At 35.9% G+C, this 25,764-nt stretch overlaps 1 protein-coding gene across 1 annotated transcript in view; it reads left to right on the top strand.

The window, feature by feature from the left end:
* HFM1 (helicase for meiosis 1) overlaps positions 1-22,214 on the top strand; it is a 101,108-nt gene extending 78,894 nt beyond the window's left edge. Inside the window, exons 30-38 of the mRNA XM_058538500.1 lie at positions 6,178-6,258; positions 6,497-6,612; positions 9,006-9,085; positions 10,085-10,191; positions 15,362-15,607; positions 16,976-17,066; positions 20,529-20,634; positions 20,729-20,883; positions 21,647-22,214. Coding sequence (XP_058394483.1) covers positions 6,178-6,258; positions 6,497-6,612; positions 9,006-9,085; positions 10,085-10,191; positions 15,362-15,607; positions 16,976-17,066; positions 20,529-20,634; positions 20,729-20,883; positions 21,647-21,716 — 1,052 coding nt within the window. The 3' untranslated portion in view covers positions 21,717-22,214. The remainder of the gene's footprint in view (positions 1-6,177; positions 6,259-6,496; positions 6,613-9,005; positions 9,086-10,084; positions 10,192-15,361; positions 15,608-16,975; positions 17,067-20,528; positions 20,635-20,728; positions 20,884-21,646) is intronic.
* The last annotated feature ends 3,550 nt before the right edge of the window (positions 22,215-25,764 follow it).

Here is a 25,764-nt window from a genome sequence, read left to right as displayed (position 1 = left end):
CAGTTACTTCTTAATATATGAGGTTTAGGCATTTAAACTTATCTGCTAAATGCATTCTCAATAAGAAGTATAGGCTTTGTTTAATTTGAAGAAAATTGATTTGACATTAATAAATTCATTTGCATTTGCTATGCCATTCTGAGTATGAAAATTTAATGTACTTGAAGAATGCAAGGATAAAACCAGTGCCCGAGCACTTTGGAAGTGTGCACATTTAAATACTAGTCAAGAGGCAGCCTGCTTTTCTTTGTACTCTTTGGTATGTATGTGCATTAAATTGCAAAATCAAAGACTCCAAATCATCAGTGTGATCTTTTTCTTGATAAATAAATAACAAAATGATTGTATAATATTTGGCAAAAAATTAAAAGGAGATGCTTTCTCATGTAAAAAGTAAAATCATAAAGTGCATGCATCTGTGATTAGCATAAATCAGGAATTGCAAAAGTCAAAGTAATATTTTTTTAGAAATATTAACTCCAGTAGCTTATGCTCAGAGCAAATTATTTGAATTTATAATTAGGATGTGATGCTAAGTGTGTCAGGGAAACCTGCTATTTCATATTTTTTTCTGGATTTTTTTAAGCAACTGACAGCAGCCCCACCAGCCATTATTGACCCTGTTAAAGTAATTTTAAATATTTTCCTTAAATACATTTCTAACTGACATTAATAAATTTATTTTACTTTAAATACTTGGAACTGGAGGCTTTAAAATATGAAAATTAATATAATATGTGACAAAACTATGAAAATGTATGCATTTCAGATTTTAATAGTTATGGAGTATGGAATCTGTTAACTTGAGAGTATAACTAAAAGTACAGCTTAGGTCAATTTTCTCTGAGACCCTATTTTTCCAATTATCAATTCTGTAAGCTTATGTTTGTTAATAAGACAAATTCAGACAATTCTGAGGATGTAGGGAGTAAGATGAGAGTGGGGGAGCACTTATATTTTCTAAGTACCATTTCTAACAAATACAGTAAGAAGTTTTTGTCACTTAGGTACTATCCGTATGCTAGTATCCTATAAACAAACTTGTTTACAGTCCTCATTCCTGACAAGACTTGCCAACTCTGCCTTGAAATTTTTGGGAGTCCCCTGAATCTCTAAAATTAGTCTCCCAGATCCTAGTTAGTTTTTGCCACTGGGAACAAATGTGTGTAGTCATTGTGCACCATCTTGTGGTAATGTTTAGAAATGCATCTATTAGAAGTCCTTGGATTAAGAGACAAAGCAACTCCTTAGCACTTATTGGCAAAACAACAACCTGCAAGACATTTCCTCCTAGTCTTCCCACTCCCAAAACAGTAAATTCCCTCCTTAAATAAATTAAATGCATGATTTGGGGAGAACTTAAGGCAGCTAGTATAACTAGAAGGCAGAGTGGTTGAGAGATCAGGCTCTGAAATTAGACTAACTGAATTAGAATCTCAAATTTGCTATTTATTATCTGCATAGTCTTTAACATGTTACTTAACCTCTGTATGAATTAATTTTCTCATCTGTGAAATGGAGCTATAATAAGACTGTTTTATAGGCAGACAACCAAGGATGAAGAGGAAAATCTGGAACATATGAAAGAAAGCCCAAAATAAGTAAACAGTAAGTGGATAAAAGAGCAACAGGATAATTCAGGAATGTAGTAAAATGTACTATAAGCTAATTAGTAGCCCCAGAGAAATTAAAGATTAAATTGCCACCATAAAACAGAATAGGATGCCATGAAAAAAAAGGGAAATTAGAGAACAAGAGTGAGTACCTGGAAGTAAAAACTATGACTGGAAAAAACCCTTACCTTGAGGGCCAGAAGATAAAGTCTGTACAATGTAAAGGAAAGCAAAAAGACAAGGAGACAGAAAATATGAGACAAAGGGGTCAATCTAGGAGTCTGATAGCTGCCTAATAAGTGTTCCAGAAAGAAAGAACAAACAAATCAGAAGAAATAATTTGAGAAAATTTTCTGGACTTGAAGTGAGACATAAATCTGCACATCAAGAAGGCTTACTTAGAGCTGGTTAGGATAAATGAATGAAGATCTACAAAGCAGTCACAATTGCGACATTTCAGAACATCATGGATAAAGAGAAAATCATAAATGCTTCCAAGGAACAAAAATCGAAGTTGTGTTAGTCTTTTTATCAGCAACACTGCATGCTAGAAGACAACGGACTTAAAAATCCAAGGGAAAAGTGATTTTCAATCTGTGTTTTATACCCAGCCGAACTATTAAGTATGAAAGTAAAATAAAGATATCTTAATACATTCAAGGATTCAGAAAGTTTAACTCTCACACATCCTTTCTCAAGCAGTTGCTTGAGGATGAACACAATAAAACAAAGCAATTAACCAAGAAAGAAAAAGTCAAAGAATCCAGGAATAGTGGATTCAGCCCAGGAGCTTAATGAAAGGAAGTTCCAGGATGACGACTATAGGACAAGTGTAGATTGCATTAGGAGGAGGATGAGGGGCTCAAGGAAGGAGGTATCTATGAGGGGGAAAAATGGGTGAGATGTTTCCATATATTTTCCTTTATCTTTGAAATATTGAGTGAACTTAAGGTAGATATTGCTAGATTAAAAGGAAGGCAGTAAAACTTGAGGGAAAACAATGTGCTACACAAGAAAGAAAAGCGCTCTACTTGATTCTGCATTAAAAATATTTATCTTTTACATATCTCTCAAATCAGTCCATTCTTTGACTACTACTACCACCACTCTAGACTGAGTTACCATTTTCTTTCTTGCTTTGACTCCTACAGTAGCCTCTTAACTAATTTTCTTGCATCTACTCTGTCCCCTCTCAACTTTATCCTCCATATTACACTCCACTGATTGATTTTTTTCAAATTGCAAATTCACTTACGTCCCTTCTTTGGTTAAAACACTTCAGTGGCTACCCACAGCTCTCAGAAAAAAAGATCCAAATCATTAATACCCTACAAGGTTCTATACTGTCATTTGGTCAATCAGTCCCTAAGGGGCAGTGGGGTGGCAGCTGCTATGTAGTCTTGCGTCATCTCTATAGAACTGGCTGGTAAGGACACAAGAGATCCAAATGGATTTAGACACATTTATTACTTACACAAACAGCAACAGAAGATCAGTATGGTATCAGCTCCTTGCATCCCTAATCCCACAGGATGACACTGAACTGGAAGGGCCAGATGATGTGAATAGTGAGTTGCTTTGTTTTTGAGGAGTCAACTCTAGACTGCAGCTAAGCAGTTTTATAGCCTGCAGCTGTACCTGAAAGGGGCAAGGTGCAAAGTCAAATGCCCTACTGGGACCAGGAGGCAGATGAGAAACTGCCTTATGGCAGCCTCTGCAAGATAGGGAGCCTCTTGCAAGCTAAGGAGGCAGATGAGAAATGGCCTTTAACAGATCCTCACAAGACTGCCTACCTTGACATGTCCCAGTGAGGATCAGAGGGCATTCTGTAAATAGTTGAGCCTTGCCTCCATGGCCTATGTGGAGACATGCAATTGCCAGCATGCCTTGGTGGAACAGTTCCCCTACAAACACAGGCTGACCTTTCTACCACTACAGTTTCATCTCATCTCTCTACTTGCTGAGCATCAGCCACACTGACCTTTCAGTTTCTCCAATGTGCCATGCTTTCCCTTGTCAAAGAGCTTTTCATGTGCTGTCTTCTCCACCTGAGATACTCTTTCTCCTACCTCTTTGCCTTGTTACCTCCCATTCTTCCTTTAGACCTCAGCCCAACTGTCACTTCCTTAGGGAAACCTTCCAAGACATTCCTGACCAGGACAGTTCCCCCTGTTATCATAGAGCATTGTGCCACTCTCCTTCATAACACTCAGAACAATTTTAATTTTATAATTACTTGTATAATCTTTAATTAATAGAGATAGTACATACACTAATATATTAGTTTATCACTTAAAATGCTTTCACATACTTAATTTCATTTTATCTTTTCATCTCTGTGAGGTAAACAAAACAGGTGTTATTTTTAATCTGTTTTTTATAGATAAGAGCCCCATTAGAACTCATTTTTTCTTACTCTAGTTTAGGGTGCCCTATACTTCACCACTGTGTTTTTCATGAAAATAAATTAAATATAGTGCAGCACACAGTAAGCTGAGAGGGACAAAGAAAATGCCACAGGGGCTCAAAGGAGAGAGAAAACACTTCCAGATGAGGTGATCAGGATAGATCTCCATGACAGAGGTGCCGTTTGAGTTGGCCTTGAAAGTTATAGGCTTCTGATAGACAAAGAAGTGAAGATCTTCCAAGACAAAAGGTAATATCAAAGGTACAATCATAGAAAGGCTTGAGACTTGAATAATGAGTGAATGTGTTTTGATGGATGTAGGGTTAATACGGGTGCTGGAAAGGAAGGCTAGAATTACGTTGTGGAGAACCTTAAATATGGAATTAATTTTGTTGGCAGCAGGAAATAACTGATGTTTCTGAGTGGGCAAATGATCTGATCAGACTTGAACTTTAGGAGGATTAATTAAGCAACAGTGTATAGAATAAATTGTAGCTTGGTAGGACTGGATTTAAGGAAACCAAGTAACTAAGAGATGAGATCATGAACTCGGGCATAACTTCTCAACTAGTAAGCTAAGCCATGGCATACCTTGCAAAGTATAATGTTGAAACCTGTCAGCCAAAGACCACCGGGAGCACACCTGTATTTGAGGAAAGTTAGGTATTTTTTAACTTGCTGCAGCAAAGAAGAGCACAGCACCAGTGGAACTGTGGGTCATCTCAGGGAGCTGGGAGGAGCTTATAGGATTTCAGCTTGGGCTGGTGATTCTTAGGAGGGTTTAGGAAAAGCCGAGGTCAGTTCTAGATTGGGTGCTCTCAGGAAGTGGGGTATTGGCTATTTTGGTATACCCTATCTTGGAGATGGGAGGATTAAAGAAATAGTAGTCATTTGCATTAGCCAGAAGAGGGAGATGTTTAGTTATTTTTGTGGTTCTTGAGAGTACTTGTCTCTAGTTTCAGACGTAATTACATGGTGGTCTTATCTCTGTCTTCTACTAGTCACAGAATGGCCTTATCTGACTATTGTTTATATTCTGCCAAAGTTGTTTATGTTTAATTGAGAACACTATGGTTCAGCTGTCAGTTTCCAGCTGCCAGAGATGTTTTATTACTTTATCAGTACCTAGTACATTGATCTGCTCAGCCCTTAAGGTGTCTAGCCAGTTGCCTCATATGGTGCACAGCCTTATCCACTGACCCCAGGGTGCTATACATATATTATCATTGTCTATATGTGCCATGCCTTGAAAAAGTTTGCTTGAGCAACAGCACTGAAAATCAAGAGTAAAGGACCAAGAAAGATTGTAAAGGTTTTCAAAGCTCTTCACTATCTCCAGCATTTCTAGTTCACTTAAAATCTATGCTCAGCAAAAATAAACTGATTTCTGTTTCTACCATTTGTGGGTTGCTGACTTTGGGTGTTATGCCCTCTACCTCGAACATCTTTCTCTGGTCCCCTTCTCAATCCAGATCCTATCTACCCTTCAAGGACCTGTTCAAATGTCTCTCCCTTCCCCCATGTTACTAGTGAGACCTAAGATCAAGAAAAAGCCTACTTAAAATATAATAAATGAAGAGTAAATTATATATTTGGATACATTAATTCTAGCTTAGGGGTGTCAAGCTAGAAGCGATCTCTCCTTTCTGTGAATTCATATAGCAAATTTCTTATCCCTCTAAAGCACTTATTTCTAACATTTATTAAGTATGTATGGTGTCCTATCTATTAGCAGCTGTCAGTGGTGCCATCAAAATGCCATGAGGTTTGCTTCTTTCTAGGTTCTTCAGGCTTAAGTATAAAGCGGCAGAAAAGTTTCAAAACTCCACCCTCATTCTTACCTCATTCAGCACAAGAGTTGCTGCTATTCTACTATTGATATTTGACTCTATTTACATCAGAGAGGTTAAGAGAAGCTTATAGGTGGCTCGATGCTCCTTGTGAAAAGCTAGGATGGGGCTCATAGTGGGGCAGGGACTGTTATCAGAAATATATTTTTAAAAGTTACATATCAAATGGGTTAACATTTGAGGAAGTGTGAAAATCATAACCTTTTTGTACTGTCTGATAGGAAAGAGACTGGATAAAAATTAATTATATCAAATTTATAATAATAGATGTAATAAAAAATGGGTGTGTTTTCTTATATTAATTTAGGAATGACTGCCTGCAAAAAACCTGGGAACCGAGAATGTAATCATCACTGTAAAAATAAACATACATGTGGACATGACTGCTGTGAGTTCCATAAAACAAGTTATTTCAGATTTTAAAAATTAAAAAGTCTTTGATGAATAGTAATTATATCCTAATTATGTATGATATTTATATTATGCAGCTTATAACTCAAATAATTTTCTTTCTTTTGTGCGCAACATAGAAAAGTAAATATTAGATTAAAAATTTTGAAGAAATTTGGCTTTATATGAACAATACCTAAGGTTTAACATAAAGAATCTAGAATTTCTTCTCATAGGTAAAACTGGAGTTGCACAGAAGTCAGAAATGAAAGAGCCAACAATTTCTTCATATTTATCTGATTTAAGAAACAGGAATGCTATTTCATCTCTTCCTCCAGTTAAACGTCTCAAGGTTAGTTTTGATAGCATTTATCCCTTGTTCTGTAATTAAATGCATATGAATATTTCTTTATTCTGTGTATCCATTAGGTAGGTATCCACAGTGTACTTTAGAGTTACTTGAGGGCTTGACTAAGAATATGACCATTATTCCTAATGCTGTTTCTAAAGGAAAAGACATTATAGTTCTTACTAATCAATCTGTAAATCCAGTTTTGGGACTTAGTTATACAGTCCCTTCCCTCATTAGCCTATTTTTTAAAACCAGAGAAGAGGGAAATAAAGAGGGATATGTCGGTTATCTTGGTTCAGCAGTTGAGACTAGACATTCTTGCCCTTTCCTGGCTCCATCTGTGCTGGACTGGGCTGAGAAGTCTGAAGTTCATTTCGATTCATGCACCTAGATGAGCACTGAGCAAGAGCGTCCCTTCCACGTGATGAAGGAGTGGGAGTTCCTACTGCTTGATAGGCTAGTGACTAGCAGCCTTATTTCAAGCCTGAGTCATCATTTCCAGGGCACAATAATGATCAGGCCATAGAACAGAGCCAGGAAAATGGAAGTGCCTGTTTCTTTTCTAGAGCTTTTAAAAGAATGAAGATTCTAAGTCATTAACTAAAACAAAGGGAATATTGGGAAACAGGGGAGAGGTACTTTCTCTGAGACAATAATTTTTTTGGGGGGGGGGGCGGGGATTAGCCCTGAGCTAACATCCCTTGCCAATCCTCCTCTTTTTGCTGAGGAAGGTTGGCCCTGGGGTAACATCTGTGCCCATCTTCCTCTACTTTATATGGGATGCCACCACAGTCTGGCTTTACAAGCAGTGCGTCCGTCCATGCCTGGGATCTGAACCTGCGAACCTCAGGCCGCCAAAGCAGAGCTCGCGAACTTAACTGCTACACCACTGGGCTGGCCCCCCTGAGACAATAATTTTTTAGTAACCTGTTTTTCCTCCCTCATTACCTTCCTTTCTTCCTTCCTCCCTCCCTTTCTTCCTTTCTTCTTTCCTTCCTTCCTCCCTCTCTCCTACCCTCCCTTCCTTCATTCCTTCCTTCCTCCCTCCCTCCCTTCCTTCCTTCCTTCATTCCTTCCATATTATTCCTTTTTCCTTCCATATTCATTGAGCATCAGCAATATGCCAAGCACTAGGTGCTAAGATACAGTGATGAATAAGACAGTTTTAGTTCCAGTCCACATAGAGCTTATAGTCGAATGAAGGATTCAAATTAGTAAATAGGCTTTTTCAATACAGTGTGATAAGTGATTCTGTGATGGAAGTGTAAGATAACTTGAACTTAGGTAGAAAATGTACTCCCTCCGCATTTGATAGGCCAAGAGAGGGTTCCTAATAAACAAGATTAAGACCCAAAGGATATATAGACATAAGCCGGGTATGGAGAGTTGGGCACCAGAGTGGTGGTGGAGAGAAAGTATTCTAGACATAAAGAATATGTAATGGTCCACAGCCGAGAAAGAGATAGAGAGAGATCTTTTAAAAATTGAGGTAATAGTGTGTCTGGATTTCAATTACAAGTAGGAGAGTGGAGAGAGATGAGGCTGAAGAGGGAAGTAGGAGCTATATCATAAAGACCTTTTTGCTATTTTAAGGAATTGGACTTTATTGAGAAGCCACTGAAGGGCTTTAATCAGTGACATGATCAGAATTGCATTTTATAAAGTTCGCTCTGGGTGCAATGTAGAGAATGGATTAGAGGATGATAGAAAAGGAACACAAGGACTCATTAGGTGGGTTTTGCAATAATCCAAGCAAGCTCATGGCCTAGTCTAGTGTAGTGGCAGTAGCAATGGAGAAAAGGTTCTGGGTTTAAAATATTTTTTAGAGATAGAATCAACTGCCTTGATACTTAACTGGTTATGAGGGGGAAGTAGAAGGAGTAGTTAAAGATGATGTCCAGCTTTCTGGCTTGAGCAACTGGGAAACAAGTGGGGCCTCACTAGGATAGGAACTCTAAAAAAAAAGCAAGTTTGGAGGAATAGAGATGCAAGTTCAATTTGGGAAATATTGGATTTAGAGGCCTGCAAGATGTTTAGGTGAAGATGTTTTACAGACAGTTGGATATCACTGAAAATCACAAGAGAGAACTGAGCTAGAAATATCGATTGGAGAGTCATTCAGATGTAGATGATAATTGAAGCCATGGGAGTAAATGAGATCTTTGGTGGAGAATGTGCAGAGTAAGAAGAGAAGAGGGCCTGGTAAAGAATCATGAAGTATATCAACATTTAAGAAGGACCTAAGAAGGAGATTTGAGTTGAGAACTAGCCTGAGTTTCTCATCACTGGTTTTTGAATTTTATGTAGCAACAGGAATTTCGCTGTCTAGTTCATTTGTTAAAAGATATTGATGTGAAATTGATAGTTGAATTTGTTTTTTTTTCCATTAATAGATGCAAATGAATAAATCTCAAAATGTGGACCTTAAAGAGTTTGGTTTTACTCCAAAACCTTCTCTTCCCAGTGTATCAAGGTATAAATATAATATTAATATCTGAGGTAAAATATTCATCATAAACTCTCTATTCCTCCAAATAATCATTTATTCAGAGAAAGGTGGTCACTGGCTGTCTTCAAATCACTGTAATCGTTTAGTTCCATAATGAAGTAATGACGTCATAAGAGTTTTGTTATCTTTCATACCCTAAGTTTATTTAGAACTCTACAGTTGCAGAATACTTTAATATTCATTGAATCATCTCTTTCTTGGGAAACTACCCATCCTATATATCATGCCCTCAGGCTCTCCCTGCCTTCTAAACTTAACAGGTGACAAGAGTATACTTTAAGAAGAAAAATCATGTTGGTATACAAAGTCTAATCTTTTCCATTTAGGGGCCTTCTCTATATTAATAACACCTCAGATTTATAAAATATAATTTAAAAATTGTACTTTTGTGCATTATCTCTTTTGACCTTAACAACTTGACTCATAAAATGAGTATTTTTATCCCATTTTATAGATGAAACAACAGAAGCTAATATTCCTAGTTCCTAAGCAGAGGCCCTAGAGGCTAATTCAGCATTCTTTTCCTGTATCACGATGCCTAGAAGGCAATAGTATATGTCATTTCCCTTCCAGATAAGGGCATTCTATGTGCAGGATGACATTTAATATACTTATCAACCAGTACAGAACAGCCACTGACCAATGAGAACAGATGCCAACACTACTTCAAGAGATTCTAGCTTTTGTTATCTAACTGAAAGTAGCGTTAGCAATAGATTTTTAAGGCTATTCATAGATAGCAGATATCTACATATTGGGGGCATGAAAAGATGACTAAGTATCTGTCGATTACATAGGTGTTTACCTATTTTTTACCCTTTACTACCCAGTCTGGTACAGTTTATCATAGAATTGTTGAGTGAATGAACCATGGTTTTTCAATTATATGAAAAAGTAGTTTTCAAAGTCAGATTAATTTTAATTTTTTAAAACATTTTTATGGTTTTATTTATCTTTATAAAGGTCAGAATATTTAAACCTGCCTGAATTGTCTATAATGGAGCAGAGGGATCAGCATGAAATCTGTACAGAGGTTCAACAACAAGAACCATCTGAATATCAAGACAAAGGTAAATTACAATTGATATTGACGAGAGAGAATATGATTTATTATTACTTCGGACTGACAAATAATGTTATTGAAAAACTAACATCTGAAATTATGATTATTAACTTGGCAACATTTTTCTCTTAGGTTATTGAACCAATTTCAAATTCTTTGAGTCTGTTATTTCAGATTGTCTTGCTATGTCTGTCATAGATTAAAAAAAGTCTCTTCCTTGTATAGTATTGACTATTTTTATTTAAAGATAATATGAAGAAAAGCTGAGAAAATAAGTGATCTTTGGATACACAAAGTAATAAAATGCTGAACTATTACTTTTAAATATCATTAGAATTATTTAAAATAATTTTGTGTTTATAAAATTAGTCCAATTTTACAAAATAGCTGTGTGACCTTGGGAAAATTATTTAACCTTTTTGGGGCTTAGTCTTATCGTTAAAATTAAGGGATTAAATTGGGTGACCTTTAATATCTCTCTGGTTCTAAAACTTATGATTCTTGCAATTTCTGTGATAATATGAGAAAAAATAATCTAGTTTGTGGGATATAGCTGGTGTGTAACCTAGATTTGCTTTTTATCTGTGTCTGTCATTAAATTAATGAGATAATGCATGTAAATTCTTCAACATTGTGCCTGGTTCATCGTTACTCTGGATCTTGCCGTTAATAGTATCATTTCTCTGGTGTGCTATTAATAGCCAGTATGTTAAAATGTGTGAGAAATAATCCTGGCCATTGAGTTGTTTGTTCAAGTAACTGTACATAGAAATGGTAAGCTTGGGGTTTTCTGAAAATAATTTCATGTATGTGACCTTGGCATCTATTGCCACTCTTTCTTTCATGCTGTCACTTTATGCTTCCTCTAGCCATAATATAAGATCTTGGGTAGACAAGGGCTGGAGTACCCATCACCTCTTATGACACCATGGCAGCCGTTAGGCCCAATGTAAAATCAAGAAAAGTCCCCTAATCTCACCTAAAGTATCAGAGCATTTATCCAACCTGTTCAAAGCCTGAATATTATTACAACATGGACAGAAGGTATAAGATTGTCAACCCTCTCATTTTTATCTCCCTTCCACCTATAGCCTTCTAACTTACTCCTTAACGGCTGCTCTCTTCCCTGCCCTTCTCCATACCAGAGTTTATCCTTGTAAAGTAATCCCCTGCTTACTTCCATGTTGTCTTTACATAGTTTTCCTACTTTTATTTCTTTCCCACCCACTATTCCAAATCCAACTTATATTGTGCTATAAAAGTCTTATCTAGATACTTTAACCCCCAGTGATAACTATCTCTCTATTTTACTGAATGGGCCACTTTTTTTTTTTTTTTAAGAAGGAGCTGTTTAGTATAGTAGTTAAACTCACAGGATTTAGGAACAATCTATCTGGGTTCAAATTCTAGCTCTGGCATTTAGTAGTTGTGTAATCTTTCATAGTATACTTACCTGCTTTGTCTCAATTCCCTCATCTGGTTATATTTTAGGGATTTTAGGATTAAATGAGATAATGTATGTAAAGCTCTTAGCATAGTATCTGGTACTATTATTAGTAGTAATTGGGTATATTCATTATACTTTTCACACATTAGTCTTTGGTGACAAAACATATTTTAAATGTATTCAAATACTGCTCTTGAGAATGTTTTAAGAAAAACATGGCAATTTTTTATCATTTGGATTCCAATTTCAAGAAGGGAAGAAGAAATACTGTCAGAAATTATATGAGAAAGCATGTTGAATCATAAAATTTAAATTGTAAGGGACCTTTGTGCAGTTTCTCATCTTACAGTGAATAGAAGCCGAGACTCTGAGAGATTAAATGACTTGCCCAAAATCACATATCTAATTAATGGCAGGGCCAGAAATAGATTCCATATCTCTTGATTCCCAGTCCAATGCCATTTCTATAAAATGAAATTGACTTTTAGTTACTAGTGGAAAATTGAAAGTCGAACATATAATATATGAACTCCTTCAACTTTCCAGCCCACAACTATGTATTTCTCTGTCTCCGCACCCATCCTTAACTCTCTATTTGTCTTAAAAGAAGAATTATCTTTTCTTCTATTCAAGGTTTATCTCTCTACCTGCAATCTTAATCTTTCCAATGGAATGGTGGAGGCAGTTTCCCCAAAGGACAGGAAAGATACTCCTATTGAAAGAAGGGAAAGCATGCAAGGCAGACAAAAAACAGAATCGCCAGAGTCTATATACCCTCTATACCCTCTATATCTTCTTTTCCACCAAAGCAAAAATTCTTGAAAGGGCAGTTTATACTCACTTCCTTACATTCTAGTCACTCTTCATTCACTAAAACTTGGGTTCTCCCTCACTCCTTTGAAACTGCTTTTGCTCAGTCCATTTAGTAACCTCCTAAGTGCTGAATTCAGTGAACTCTTGTCAACTTTTATTTTCTTTGACCTTTGCAGTATTTGACACATCTGGTCTTTCTTTCTTTCTTTCTTTTTTTTTTTTTTTTGAAATCTCTCCTTTGGTTTCAATTAAACCACTCTATTGGTTCTCCTACTACTTCTTGAACTGCTTGGGCTTTTCTTCCTGTTGATGTTTCAAAAGGATTCTTTTGTTGCTTCTTTATTCTTCTCACTTTATAAATTTTTCTTAGACAATGTCACCCAAGCCCATGTCTTCAATTACTAATCATATTTGGATGATTTTTAAATCTGTATCTCCCATCTAGATCTTTCTGTCTAGTCCCTGACCCGTCTATACAATCAACCTTTCTGGACATATCCACCTAAAAGTTAACATGTCAGCATCTGAACTCTTTTTCTCTGTCTTCTCTATACTTCACTCTGCTCCTTTTCTTTTTTCCTTAGCTCAGTGAATGAAGCCTCTTCTTTTCCAAGCTGCTAAAGGCAAAAAAAGAGTCATCCTCAATATCTTACTTCACATGTAATTAATCACCAAGTCCTATCTATTTTGCCTCCTGAACATCTCCATATATATTCTCCTTTCTGTTCCTTCTGCTAATACTCTAGCTTAGGCATTCTTTGTCTCTTATTTATTGCAATAGCTTTCTTACTTGTCTCTTTTCTTCCAGTCTCATTATCCTCCAATCCATAACTATTCTGAATGGCTTAACAGGCATATCTGATCATGTAAACCTCTTGCTAAAATATCTTCAATAGTTATACATTGTGTATAAGAAAAACAAGGGCGACTCCTTAACATGGCAAACAAGCTTCAACATAATCTGGCACTTAACTCCCTGTGTAGTCTCAATGGGCCCTGCCTTCTGCTTCTACTTTGTGCTCCAGAAATCCTGAAAACATATAGTTCTCCAAACATTCTGTGGTCTCTCTAACTGCTGTGCCTTTCACATGCTGTTCTTACTTCGTGGAATATCCTGCCTTTCCCTCTTGCCCTGCTCCATAATCACAGCTCTATCAAGCTCAGATTTCAACATTACCGTCTTAGAGGTGTCTACTCTGACTTCCATTGTAGTTTAGGTCCTGTTCCCTTTGCATTCCTATTGTACTTTATACCTACTTCTATTTTTAGTACATATCATGTTGTATATGTATATCAATGTACAAAAGTAGAATAATGTGAACTGGAGTTGTAGGTATAGTTGAAGGATAAAGTAGGATTTCGATAGGGAAAGAAGAGGATATTCAAAGTGAAAGAAGCTCAGCAGTGTGCTGGAGCAAGGTTGTCCTGGCTTTTGAGGGATGATTATTAAATTGAGGGGAATCTTTCAGCCATTATTAAAAGTTTAATTATGTGAACTTCCAATTAAATAAATTATATTAAAAACAAAGGCTATAAATATTCAAAACTAATCACTGCCTAATTATTCTACTACATTTTACTGTTACCTGTGTTCTTGAGATTATTTGCATCGACATTTATGTCTATATAGTGGAAATAATACATAATTGGGTGCTAGTATGCATTTCTTCTCAACTTTCCATTCAGTGATGTCATGTTGGTAGCCTGAAATCAACCATAGAGGGAGTATTTATACCATGGAAATCAGCAAACACTACAAATCAGGGCTTGCTTTATTGTTTTGTTTATTGTTTAATCTTAAGAAAGTGATGGAGAAAATGTTAATAGTGCCGATTAAATTTAACAGTGTTCTGTGTCTGTAGCCACTGCATTGTGAATAGCACAAAAAACCTGAAGGAATATTCATCTAGTATTTGAAAACTATTATCTAATTCAGCAAAGAAGTTGCTTAGGTCAATGGATGAATGACTGAAGTCCCAATGTATCTCTTTGTTGTTTTACTTTCATCTTACTTGTTAAAGTCAATAAAAATTCAAACAACATTTATGTGAAAACTACATTCATGCATCACTTGCAACCATAGGTTGACTACAGATACAAAAGTTTGGCAAAACTCAGTGAAAACATTCAGTGAGAATCAACTAGATATATGGAATTTATAATTGAGCATGCTGTATATTTTACTATTATTTGTAAATTGTGTGTTACACATCCTTTACATATAATAAATATATATAATAAACTTATGTATGTATATATATGCATACTTTTTTTTGAGAAGCCGTTATTAAGCATTTATGTATTATTAGTTTTCCACCAAGGAAAACTGCACAAGAGAAGGCATTTAGTCCCCATAACAACCTTGTGAGGTAGATGCTATTATCATTCTCATTTTGCAGAGGAGAAAACTAGACTCAGAGAATTTAAATTACTTGTCTAAGATCATACAATTGGTAAATGAGAGAGGTAGTCTGGCTCTAAGGCCAGGCTTTAAACAATGGATAACACTGAGGATTTTTTAGCAGGAGAAAAATTAAGATATATTTTGGACAAATATATTTCATAACAATACTCAAAATTAACTTGTAGGGAAAAGAGCTGGAGGGTCAAAGACCATTTTAGAGGCTATTATAATCCAATCTTAGAATAGGGTTATTCTCATATAGGAATTAAGAGAGAAAATTAATTTGGTCTAAAAGAATCTGTTGAAAATTAAATTTAGTGCAACTATCAGTATATGTAATTTAGTAAACAGAATTGGTTGAACACAGTATTCAACAATGCTTGATCCAATGCTTTTGAAAACTACTACTCAAGACCTCTGCTTGATAGTTGCAAGATGTGTTTGATACATCAATAGATAATGATGCTTATGGTTTAAAAAATGTCGGTACTCTTTTATACATATACATGTCAGGTTTTCCTGGATGGAACTATTCTACAATTTCAAATGAGAAAGCCCCTCAGACAGTGCTCTTCAACAGAAATCTTAATGCATCTGGAAACCAGAATTTGACAGATGCAGATAAAAGCAACTCTTCATTTTCAGAAGTTTTGAATGTGGACTTTGAATTGGGAAATGAAGTTTGGGATGATTTTGATGATGAAAACTTAATAGAAGTTACTAGCTTTTCAGCTGATACTGAGAAGACAAAAGCATCAGGTAAAATTATATTTTAGCATGAAATAATTTCATGAGAAATTGTTTGAATATTTTTCAGTTCAGCTTCTGGGACTAATTTTCTTTGCCTTTTTTATGTGCTTGCCTAATTAGCTTTGGTTTGTTACGATTATAATTTTTAGCAAAACAAAAAATGTCACCTTCCACAAATAGCATTTCCTTCTCCTAAGGACAGAGGTCAAGGTTATTCCACGATGATGATGTAGCAAATGAGCTTTTTCTATTCTATCGCTGCCCTATCTTGTTAAAGGCTCTGTTCAAATTCAGATTGTTTATTGAATTTTCCCTCATAAAACAGACTATCCAGCTGTCCATTCTAAGATCACACATGGTCTGCTAATGTTTATGAAGGACAAAAATATTATTTTAAAAGTATTCATCTGCTAGCAAAGAAAATGAAAGATAACTTTTATTTCTAGTAGAAATATTGACTTTTCAAGTATAAATAAATAAATAGGAAAGGATTAGTTTCTGCTGTATTGGCTATTGTATTTAAATCATATAACAACCCCAAAATGATGGGACTTAGTTCACTGAGTTACTTGGCGAATTCATTCTATTTCACTAAAACAGAGAAGTGAAAATCTTGATAAGTATATGACAGGACAGCAAGATGGAGATACTGTCTCCCATGATGTCCTGATCAGTCCCTCAGAATTATAATTGCTTCTTAATGTATGCCACCCCAATTCTCTTTAAAAAAAATATTTTTAGGGGAAACAGCTAGAAGATGAAATATTATTGTTTCAGGCCCTAAGAATTACCCAAAGAGCTAATACTCCTTTCAGAAGGAATGGGATTTGACTACCTTCACAAAATAGGCCAGGAAAATCTATGACATGGGGTCAATAGGCACAATTTTCTATATCACTAGACAACTACTAGTCCCTACCTCAAAATTAAAAGTCATCGGGTACTGCAAGTTAGAGGCAATTTATACTGATCCTTTGAGGTAGCCCAATCCTATGAGGGCATAGCTTTGGCACTGGGAAAATCAGTTTCAATAAATGCCATTTTACCCCATGTATAGAGCACTTTAAATGAACTTAATCACCTGCAGACCATTAACAATATTGAATGAACTTTGACTTGATCCTTTACATGAATTAAAAATAAATAAATAATAGTGGTTTGGGTGGGGACCTTTTAATATAGTAACTAATAAGCTAACCTACATATTTTGTAGTTTTACTCCCTTATTTCTCTATGCAAATTAAGTTTGATTATTGAGAACAGTTATTCATTTCTTTTTAAACCATATCATATCTGTTGAAGACAGCCCTTGTAGAACTTGTGAAAAGCTCCATTCAGCCGTTTCCTGGCATTTTAAAATGTTATCTCTTTACATAGGATTTGGAAACACTTTGAGTTCAAGTACCAGGGGAAGCAAGCTATCCCTCCAAGAGTCAAAGAGCATATTCCAAAGAGAAATGTCAAACAGGCAAGTTTTAGAACTTTGGTTTGGAATCCTTACAACTTTATATCCTCCTGACATGTAATTGGAGATGGGGGTCAAGTTATTAAATGTCAGAAAAGCTGTAAGGTGTTAGCCATCCTAAACCCTCTTAATCTTAGAGCTGTGTTTCTTAAAGGGCCGTTGTCAGACCACCCGCATCAAAGTCACCTAGGGGTGCATATTAAAAATGCACATTCCCGGGCCCCACACTAGACTTACTGAATCATCGTCTCTGGGGCTGGAGCCCAGGAATCTTCATTTTTCACAAGATTTGAAAACTGAATAGGAATTCGACAGGTGGAAAAGAGGAGGATAAGACATTCCAGGTAGAAGCATGTGTAAAGGGATAAGGCTTGAAAAGACATCCTATGCTCAAGGGTCGGTAGTGTGGTCTATGTGGCCACAGCATTAAGGCTGAGATTGCTGAGGTCTGATTGTGAAGAGCCTTGAATGCCATATTTAGACACCTGTACTGTATCCCATAGGTCAGGGGTCACAAACTCAAACTGCCCTCAGGATTTGGTGGGCCAAGGCCAACTGTAGAGGTAACGTCTAAAGGGAGCAACTACTACTCAGCTCCAACCAGTTATTGCTGTGAAAGAGAGAGTGTCTAGTATTGTCAAATATTTTGATTTTCAAAAAAAAGGTAGGAATCTAAAATTTTATGTGACATCTCCTGACTTTTAAATTTTGACAGCTAATTTTTAAAAATGAGATATAATCTGCAGCACCCCACTCAAAAAAAAATAATGTCTGTAGGCCCGATGTAGCCTAGGGGCCTCTAGTTTTTGACCTCCGTAATAGGCAATGAGGAGCCATCCAAGATATTTAAGCACAGGGTAAACAATGTGATGAGAAAAAAATCATTCTAGTGACTTGTATAATGATATGTATGATATGATATATTGATATGTAGAATGAATTGTAGAAGGTGGGACCACCAGAGGCATGGTGGCCAAAGAGAAAGGCAGGCTATGATATGGCCTAAACTAGGGCAGAGGTGATAGAAATTGAGAGGTAGAGTTGAATTTTTGAAACATTTTGTAGATAACACAGATTAGATTTAGCAATTGACAGGATATTGTAGTTGAGGAAGAGGGAAAAATAAATGGCAGGTGAGTAGATGGAGATGTTATCTGAGAATATAGGACACATAAGACATTTGGAAAAGAAAACAATAATAATTTTAGAAATGTTCAACTTGAAGTATTTTTGCAGAAATATAAAATGCATTTGGATGTTGGACTTGATTAAAAGTCAAAGGAGAAAATTATAGCCACAGCCAAAACTTTCCCAAAGAGAAGAAATACTGACAACTTTTTATTCAGGGTCCAATTTACTTAAGGATTATTTATTTCTCCTGCTTTAAAAAATACTACATTTGTGGTATCTTTTGGTATTTTGCTATTATTTGGTTATTTTGCTGATTATCAGCATCACAGAATCATAGATCTCAGAGAATTCCAGAGCTGTGAAGGGGGCTTAATTTAAGTGTCATTTAGTCTTCCCACCACTGGATCCTCGAATCACCATCCAGTATCACAGACAAATAATCATGCCATCTCTACCAAGATAACTCTGGTGACCAGGAGCTCATTCACTCCAAAATGCTTGTTCCATGTGTGGGTCTCTCAGATCATTCAATAGCTTTTAAAAATATTTGCCTAAATTTTTTTTATTGTTTCTATTCATTGATTCTAACTCTGAGTAATACAGAATAAACAGATTATTATTATTATTTTTTGCTGAGGAAGATTCGCCCTGAACTAACATCCATTGCCCATCTTTCTCTTTTTGCTTGAGGAAGATTTACCCTGAGCTAACATCTGTGCCAGTCCTCCTCTATTTTGTATCTGGGTTGCTGCCACAGCATGGCTGCTGACAAGTGGTAACGGGGCCTGGGCTGCTGAAGCGGAGCGCACCAAACTTAACCACTAGGCCACAGGGCTGGGCCCCAGATTTTTATTATTTGATGCTTAGAAATATCAAAGTAGAACAAAGCTGTAGGTGTAGAGAAGCAAAAAATAGGTAGGAAGTAGGAAGATACAAGTAGGAGGGTAAAAAGGCACATGAACAATTTTATGCGCCACACGTTTAGAAAACTACAAATAGGGCCGGCCGTGTGGTTTAGCGGTTAAGTGCGCGCGCTCCGCTACTGGCAGCCCGGGTTCGGATCCCGGGAGCGCACGGACACACCACTTCTCCGGCCATGCTGAGGCCACGTCACACATACAACAACTAGAAGGATGTGCAACTATGACACACAGCTATCTACTGTGGCTTTGGGGGTAAAAAAAGGAGGAGGATTGGCAATAGATGTTAGCTCAGAGCCGGTCTTCCTCAGCAAAAAGAGGAGGATTAGCATGGATGTTAGCTCAGGGCTGATCTTCCTCACACACAAAAAAAGAAAACTGCAAATAATTTTGGGAGAGTTTAAAAGTGACCAACAGAAGATAAGTGAGTTGAGAAAGGAATCCCATCAAGAAGCCTCTAAGAAACTGGTGCCAGAGGTTGCTGCTGGGAAGAAGGCCTGTGGGACCTGAGACTGTGGGGTAGAAGGGAACCAGGATTTTCCTGTAATACTCTTTCAATTCCTTGCCATTAATCAAAGACAAAAAGATTTAATTCTATCATTCTTAATTCTATCATTAATTCCATCAATGTATGTGATTATCCCCTACCCCTACCTGCTGCTTATTACTCCTTGCATGGCTGTCACATTTTAGGCTGTAAGTGTCAGCTTAAATTGTCACCTCCTCAGAGAGGCATTCATGACTATCTTTTTAAAGTAGGTTTATGCCTCCACACTATTTCCTATAGTATTACTCAGTTAATTTCCTTCATATCACTTTAGGATCTGTAATTATGTGTATTTATTGTTTACTCATTGTCTGCTCCTCTGCTAGGTGATAACTTCCTGAGGATTTGTTTACCACTTTATACCCAGCTCCTAGGACAATATCTGGCATATGGTAGTGAATAATAAATGTTTTTTAATGAATGAATTTAATACAGAAGATTAAAGGTGAAGTCTAGTATACAGTTATACATAGGGAGATAACTAGAGACATCTATCTGGAGTGAGACCAGAAGAGGGAAAGGAGATTAAAAGTTAAGCAAGTGGGATTTAGAAAAGATTTACAGACAGCTAGGTAATAGACAATTAAGCATAGGACTCAATTTTAAAGAAAATTGTTAAATGATTGTTTCTGTAGGCCCTTAAAAATAGTATTCTTATTTAGTTTGGAATATATAAGTTTTTGTTTTGTCTAAAGCAAAGGAGATATACCAAGTTCTCCATGAGTCTAAGAAACAGAGCATCATTTTTTTGGTAATAAATATGACAGATTTTAATCATATTCTCCAAAGAATCACTATTAATCTAAATTAGAATGGTTTGTTTCTCTTATTTGCCATATTTTACAAATAATTCATTTTGATTTTTAGTTTTGTTTCATCACATGAGAAGCCATATTTATCAAATTCTGCTGTCTCCAAGTTCAATGCATCCGCCATGACAAAATTACCTCAACAAACTGGAAATGCAAATATTGTAAGAACACGCAGTTCTTTGTTTTTCTTTTAAATTCTGCCCGAAGAGTTAAACTTTCAATGATGGCTTTTTTTTTTTTTACCTCAAAATATAGGTCCAATTACAAGAAAGAAAACAACAAAGTCTGTCACCAGAGATTGAAAGGCTATGCTTTACTCACTCTGCAAAAATATCAAATTCTTCAAATTTTGATAAGAAAGTGGATTTCTTTATTAGGAACAATGAATATAAAAAGGAAATTGATTTCAGGTAAGAACTCTTTAAAGACATTTCAAGACTATACCAATAAAAACGTTTTACAAAGAAATTCATTCCTTTTTCCTTGGTTCATTTTAAGGATCAGAACCTAAATGTTTTATTTACTTAAAGACATTGAAATTTTAGACCCCTGGTGAGCTAAGCTCCTTTAGATAATTCATAATATCAAATATCTCAATTTTTGAGAACCTGTATGTTTGGTGCTTTTAATTAAAACATTATATTGTGTTGATAAACTTTTTTTACTGATCTGAATATGGTATGTTGATAATATAAAGTACCAAGTCGGTTGAGAAATCCAAATAAGATCAGCTAATTTTTCAAAAGTTCAAGTTATATTTTAGCCGACCAGTTCTTTCTCAATTCACAGGATCAAAGAAAGAGTCAGATTAGGTCTAATCAGTGCTCCTACTGCTGGTCATTTTTATGGGTAACTCTGTAGCAGTTTCCCTCTCCCTCTTTAATAGTCAAAGTTTATAGACCTGTTCACACATTGATTAAATAACATTACTTTCCAATATGTTTAATGAAATATCTGAGAGATTTGATCCCTACTTTTTCACAGTTTATGAAGTCTAATTTTTCCCTATAGACTTCCTACAACATTATGCATATTGAAGTTCATTTGATATATTAACCTGTCAGCAATCTTCGAGTTCATCCATTTTGTATTTATTATTACATTATTTATTGGGTATTTTAAAATAAATTGTTAACAAAAATAGTTATTTTTACGTTTACTTTTTTCCACCAGTAGGTATCATCCTGATGATGAAGCTGATGAAATGAAGTCTTTTCTGGGAATATTTGATGGTATTTTCTAAAACAAACCAAAAAAAAAAAAAGCTTCTTGTACTAATAAGACAAAGTAAAAGACACCTAATTACGAAGCATGTGTTTTGTTTTTTAAAAAGTAGTTCATAATTGTGCAGATTTTTTTCTCTTGATTTTATCAGCTTTGTTGACTTTTTTGCAACAAAATATTTGGACTGATTTATTTTCCCGTTATATTGTAACTTCATGAAAAGTACTTTTACAGTGGCTTTGTTTCGGTAAGTTCATAATTGCACTTAGAAATAATTATTTGGTTATTAATTGAATTTTGGTTGGATTTTGACAGGAACCAATTTAAAATTTCATTCTTATATTTTCTTAACAAGAAGAAAGGTATTCTGTGAAAGCAAAATAGTGCTAGGTCAGTGAATCTATTAACTGTGTGGATTATTCACCGATATTGTTTTGTTTTACTAAAGATTTTTAAGAATCCAATGGCTGTCTGAACCTGTTGTTATATAACTTCGAGCAACAATAAATGAAACATTAATCAGTATAGACTGTTGTTTTCCTTTAGCTTGTTTTTCAAAGTGGTGAATCCTAAAACTTTGTTATATTGACTTTTACTATAGCAAAAGCTATTTTATCTTATTTTCCAATGAATTGTATCTCAAATTTATTCTTGATAAGTAGTATATAGGCACTGTAAGCAGTGTTTATCATCTAATTTATTTATAGATAGAGTGTGAAGTTGAAGCCCACTTAATTTTAGAAATTTTTCTTTAAGCGTAAAAGCCTTCAAGACAGGAGAAGTAAAGAAGAAGAGAAACTTCCAGATGAGATTGTTATTGTTATTATTAGTAAACATTTTTGAGGCATCATATATTTTAAACTTAGAGAAAAAGCCTAAAACAAAACTAAGAAGCTTTGTTTCTGTGTTGAAAAATGAGGACAACCAGTTCCTCCTATATTTTAGTCATCTTTACAATTGATATGTTTCTGCATCTGAATCAATCATGTTACAATCTTTAAAGGTTATTAAACACCATTAAAATGAAAAATTGGTACACTGCAATCTGCTCACCTTGCATACATAGACTTTGACTCTAAAGAAATAGTTTAATTCAACAAAACATTGTCATCAGCTAAGTGAAAAGCACTGCGTTTGGTAATGCAAAGGATGCAAATGATGAAAACACTGTTTTTGCTCTCATGAAACTTACTTTACATTCTGGTAAAGAAATTAGGACATATAATAAAGCAGTAATAAAATATAGAATACATTAGAGACGTGGTTCTCAAGCTTCCAGGTACATTGGAATCATCTAGAGGGCTTGTTTGAAGACAGATTGCTGGACACCAAACTCAGAATTTCTGACTCAGTAGGTTTGGAGTGGGGCCTGAGAATTAGCATTTCTAGCAAGTTCCCGAGTGATGCTGATGCTGCCAGTCCAGAGAACCACTTTAAGAATCACTGCAATAGAAGTTTAAAGAGCTATGGGAGGGGCCAGCCTCCCATAGTGGTTGAGTTCGGTGCACTCTGCTTCGGTGGCCGGGGTTCGGTTCCCGGGTGAGGACCTGCACCACTTGTCTGTCAGTGGCCATGTTGTGGCGGCAGCTCACATACAAAAATAGGAAGATTGGCAGTGGATGTTAGCTCAGGGTGAATCCTCCTCAGCAAAAAAAAAAAAAAGAGCCATGGGAGTTCAGAGAGAGAATATAATCCTGACCCTGGGGTCAGGGAAGCCTTTATAGAGAAGTTAAAATTTGAGCTGAGCCTTATAAGATAAATAAGATTTTGATGGACAAATACATGAGAGAAGGACATTCTAGGCAGAGGGAACTGCTTGAGCACAGCTCCAAGGGAGGAAAGTATCTATTATTGTGAATAATAAATAGATCATTTTAAACATAGGTTAATGTTGTAGGAGGTGATTGAAATGTACCTTGAGGCCAGACTGTGGAGGGCTTTAGATGCTAAGATAAGAAACTTGAGCTTTACTCAGCAGACTAATGTTTCCCAAACTTGCCTGACCACAAGAAACTTGGATAATATATTAAATATACAAGTTCCTAGACCTCACTTCAGAGCTGCTGATTCAGAATCTCCATTGGAGGGGACTGGGAATTCTATAGTTTTAACAGGCACTGCAGATCGTTCTTTATGATCAGGCCAATTTTGGAAGCACTTAGGCAAATAAAAGGCTCACTTCATAAGTAATCAAACAAATGGCAAATTGACAGTGTTATCATAGACGTGCCTTACTCAGCGCAAATGTTTACCTGGAAAATTGTGTGTACGTTGTATATATGTAACTCAAAACCCTGTTAGGTATACTGACCACTTCAAGGAGTCCAATCGCTGGGTATTCTTTTCATGAAGTGAGTAATAACCCTAAGGTTTCCTATTTTGTAAGTTAAGTTTTAAATATTTTGGGTTTATTCATTCATACAGAATGAACCATACAACAGAGCTTTTCAAAAAAATCTTTGTTGGGTTAAATTTTTTCAAAAGTCTTTTTCAATTAAAAAGGTCCTTAATAGGCTGTATTTTTCTCACCTATAATGATGGCATAATGGCACCTACCTCATAGGTATGGAGTGAGAATTCAAGAAGCCACTGCATAGGAAGCTCTTAGTTCAGGGACTGATGCATAGTATGTGCTCAATAAATGGTAGTTGTTTGTGCCAAAAAAAAGTGTCCTTAACAGCACTTTAAGTAACTCATTGAGGGAGATGAAATAATGCGATATTCATTTGTCGTATTTGAGTTGCATTAAGTTGCATAGGACTCGGCAAGTGAATCCTTGACTTTCCACCAATGTATGATCCATAGAAAAAATTTTGTCCTAGACCTCCCTCCTACAAATACTTCCTCGTGCTTTCAGATAGATCCCCTCTACCCCCATCCCTTCCTCACCAACACTCTTAGTTGGTTTATGGTCAGAACATACAAGTCTATTTTAATATTACCTTAAGTAAAATGTAATTAGAAAATAAATCTGCAAATTCTAATACATTCTAAAATCAAGTAGAAATGATTGCTGAATTGTTTACTCTTTTAGGTTTTTGCACAATTTACTCCTTAGTAGAGTCACACAAAGAGTCTCTTTACCATGACCTTATTTCTAGAAGACACCCTTCTCAAGCACAGTAGGAAACCACTCTTTGAGAACCCCTAGCCTAGGGCTTACATGGATGACATTTACCTATGGCATCCTAGATAATAAATGTCTGTATTTAAGAACTTTTACTTTTGTGGGACTAGAGAAGGCACTAGTGAGGAGGAAGCCGGGGCAAAGAGGAGTAAACTAAGCTAAGAATTTGGTGTGGGTTTTGGTTAGTCAGTGGAACAAACAAAACAAAAAGGAAAACACTGGCACTTGTTATCTGTCAGCATTTCAACTCCTGGCTGCCAGTAGTTAAAGGCCTTCCTACTCCAACTCTGACCCGAAGACCAGTGACCTGGGAAACTCCCAGGAGCTGGTTGGAATGTCTCAGGCCTCACTCCAGACCTTCTGAGTCAGAATCTGCATTTTAACAAGATCTGCAGGTGACTATGTGCACATTAAAGTGTGGGAAGCACTCGTTCAAGGTGGAAAGGAAAGGAAAGGAGGCAATATCAGAATTTTAAGAGAATCCATTCCAGAAGACAAGTATAAGAGTAATGATGATTACTTGGTTTTCTGCACATATATTTCCTATTTTAAATGTGATATAGCTCTTGTTTAATTGCCTTTCAGTATAGGTTGTTTTCTTCACCAACTGTATAAATTATCTTTATAATTCTCGTGCATCAACTGGGCATGTTTTTATGTAGCTTCAGAGGCACTTAGATGCTCTATAGAGTTTTGTTTTAATTAACATAATAAAAGCAGATAATTCACAAAAGCAGTCTGTCTTGCTTATTTTCACATTTCAATTCAGAAACCTTTCCCTAAACTAACATATGCCTTAAAAATCCCTATATACTTCAGCAAAACAAAACAAAACAAAAAACCCTATAGTATTCTGAAAGATTTAGGAAAATGCTCATAAACCTGCACTCACATATTATATGTTGTAGCTATAAAATTTTTTATTAAAATTCAGCTGACA

Source organism: Diceros bicornis, chromosome 4 (assembly GCF_020826845.1).
Source record: "Diceros bicornis minor isolate mBicDic1 chromosome 4, mDicBic1.mat.cur, whole genome shotgun sequence".
In the NCBI taxonomy this organism is placed as follows: Eukaryota; Metazoa; Chordata; class Mammalia; order Perissodactyla; family Rhinocerotidae; genus Diceros; species Diceros bicornis.
This window is presented reverse-complemented; position numbering and strand designations above follow the sequence as displayed.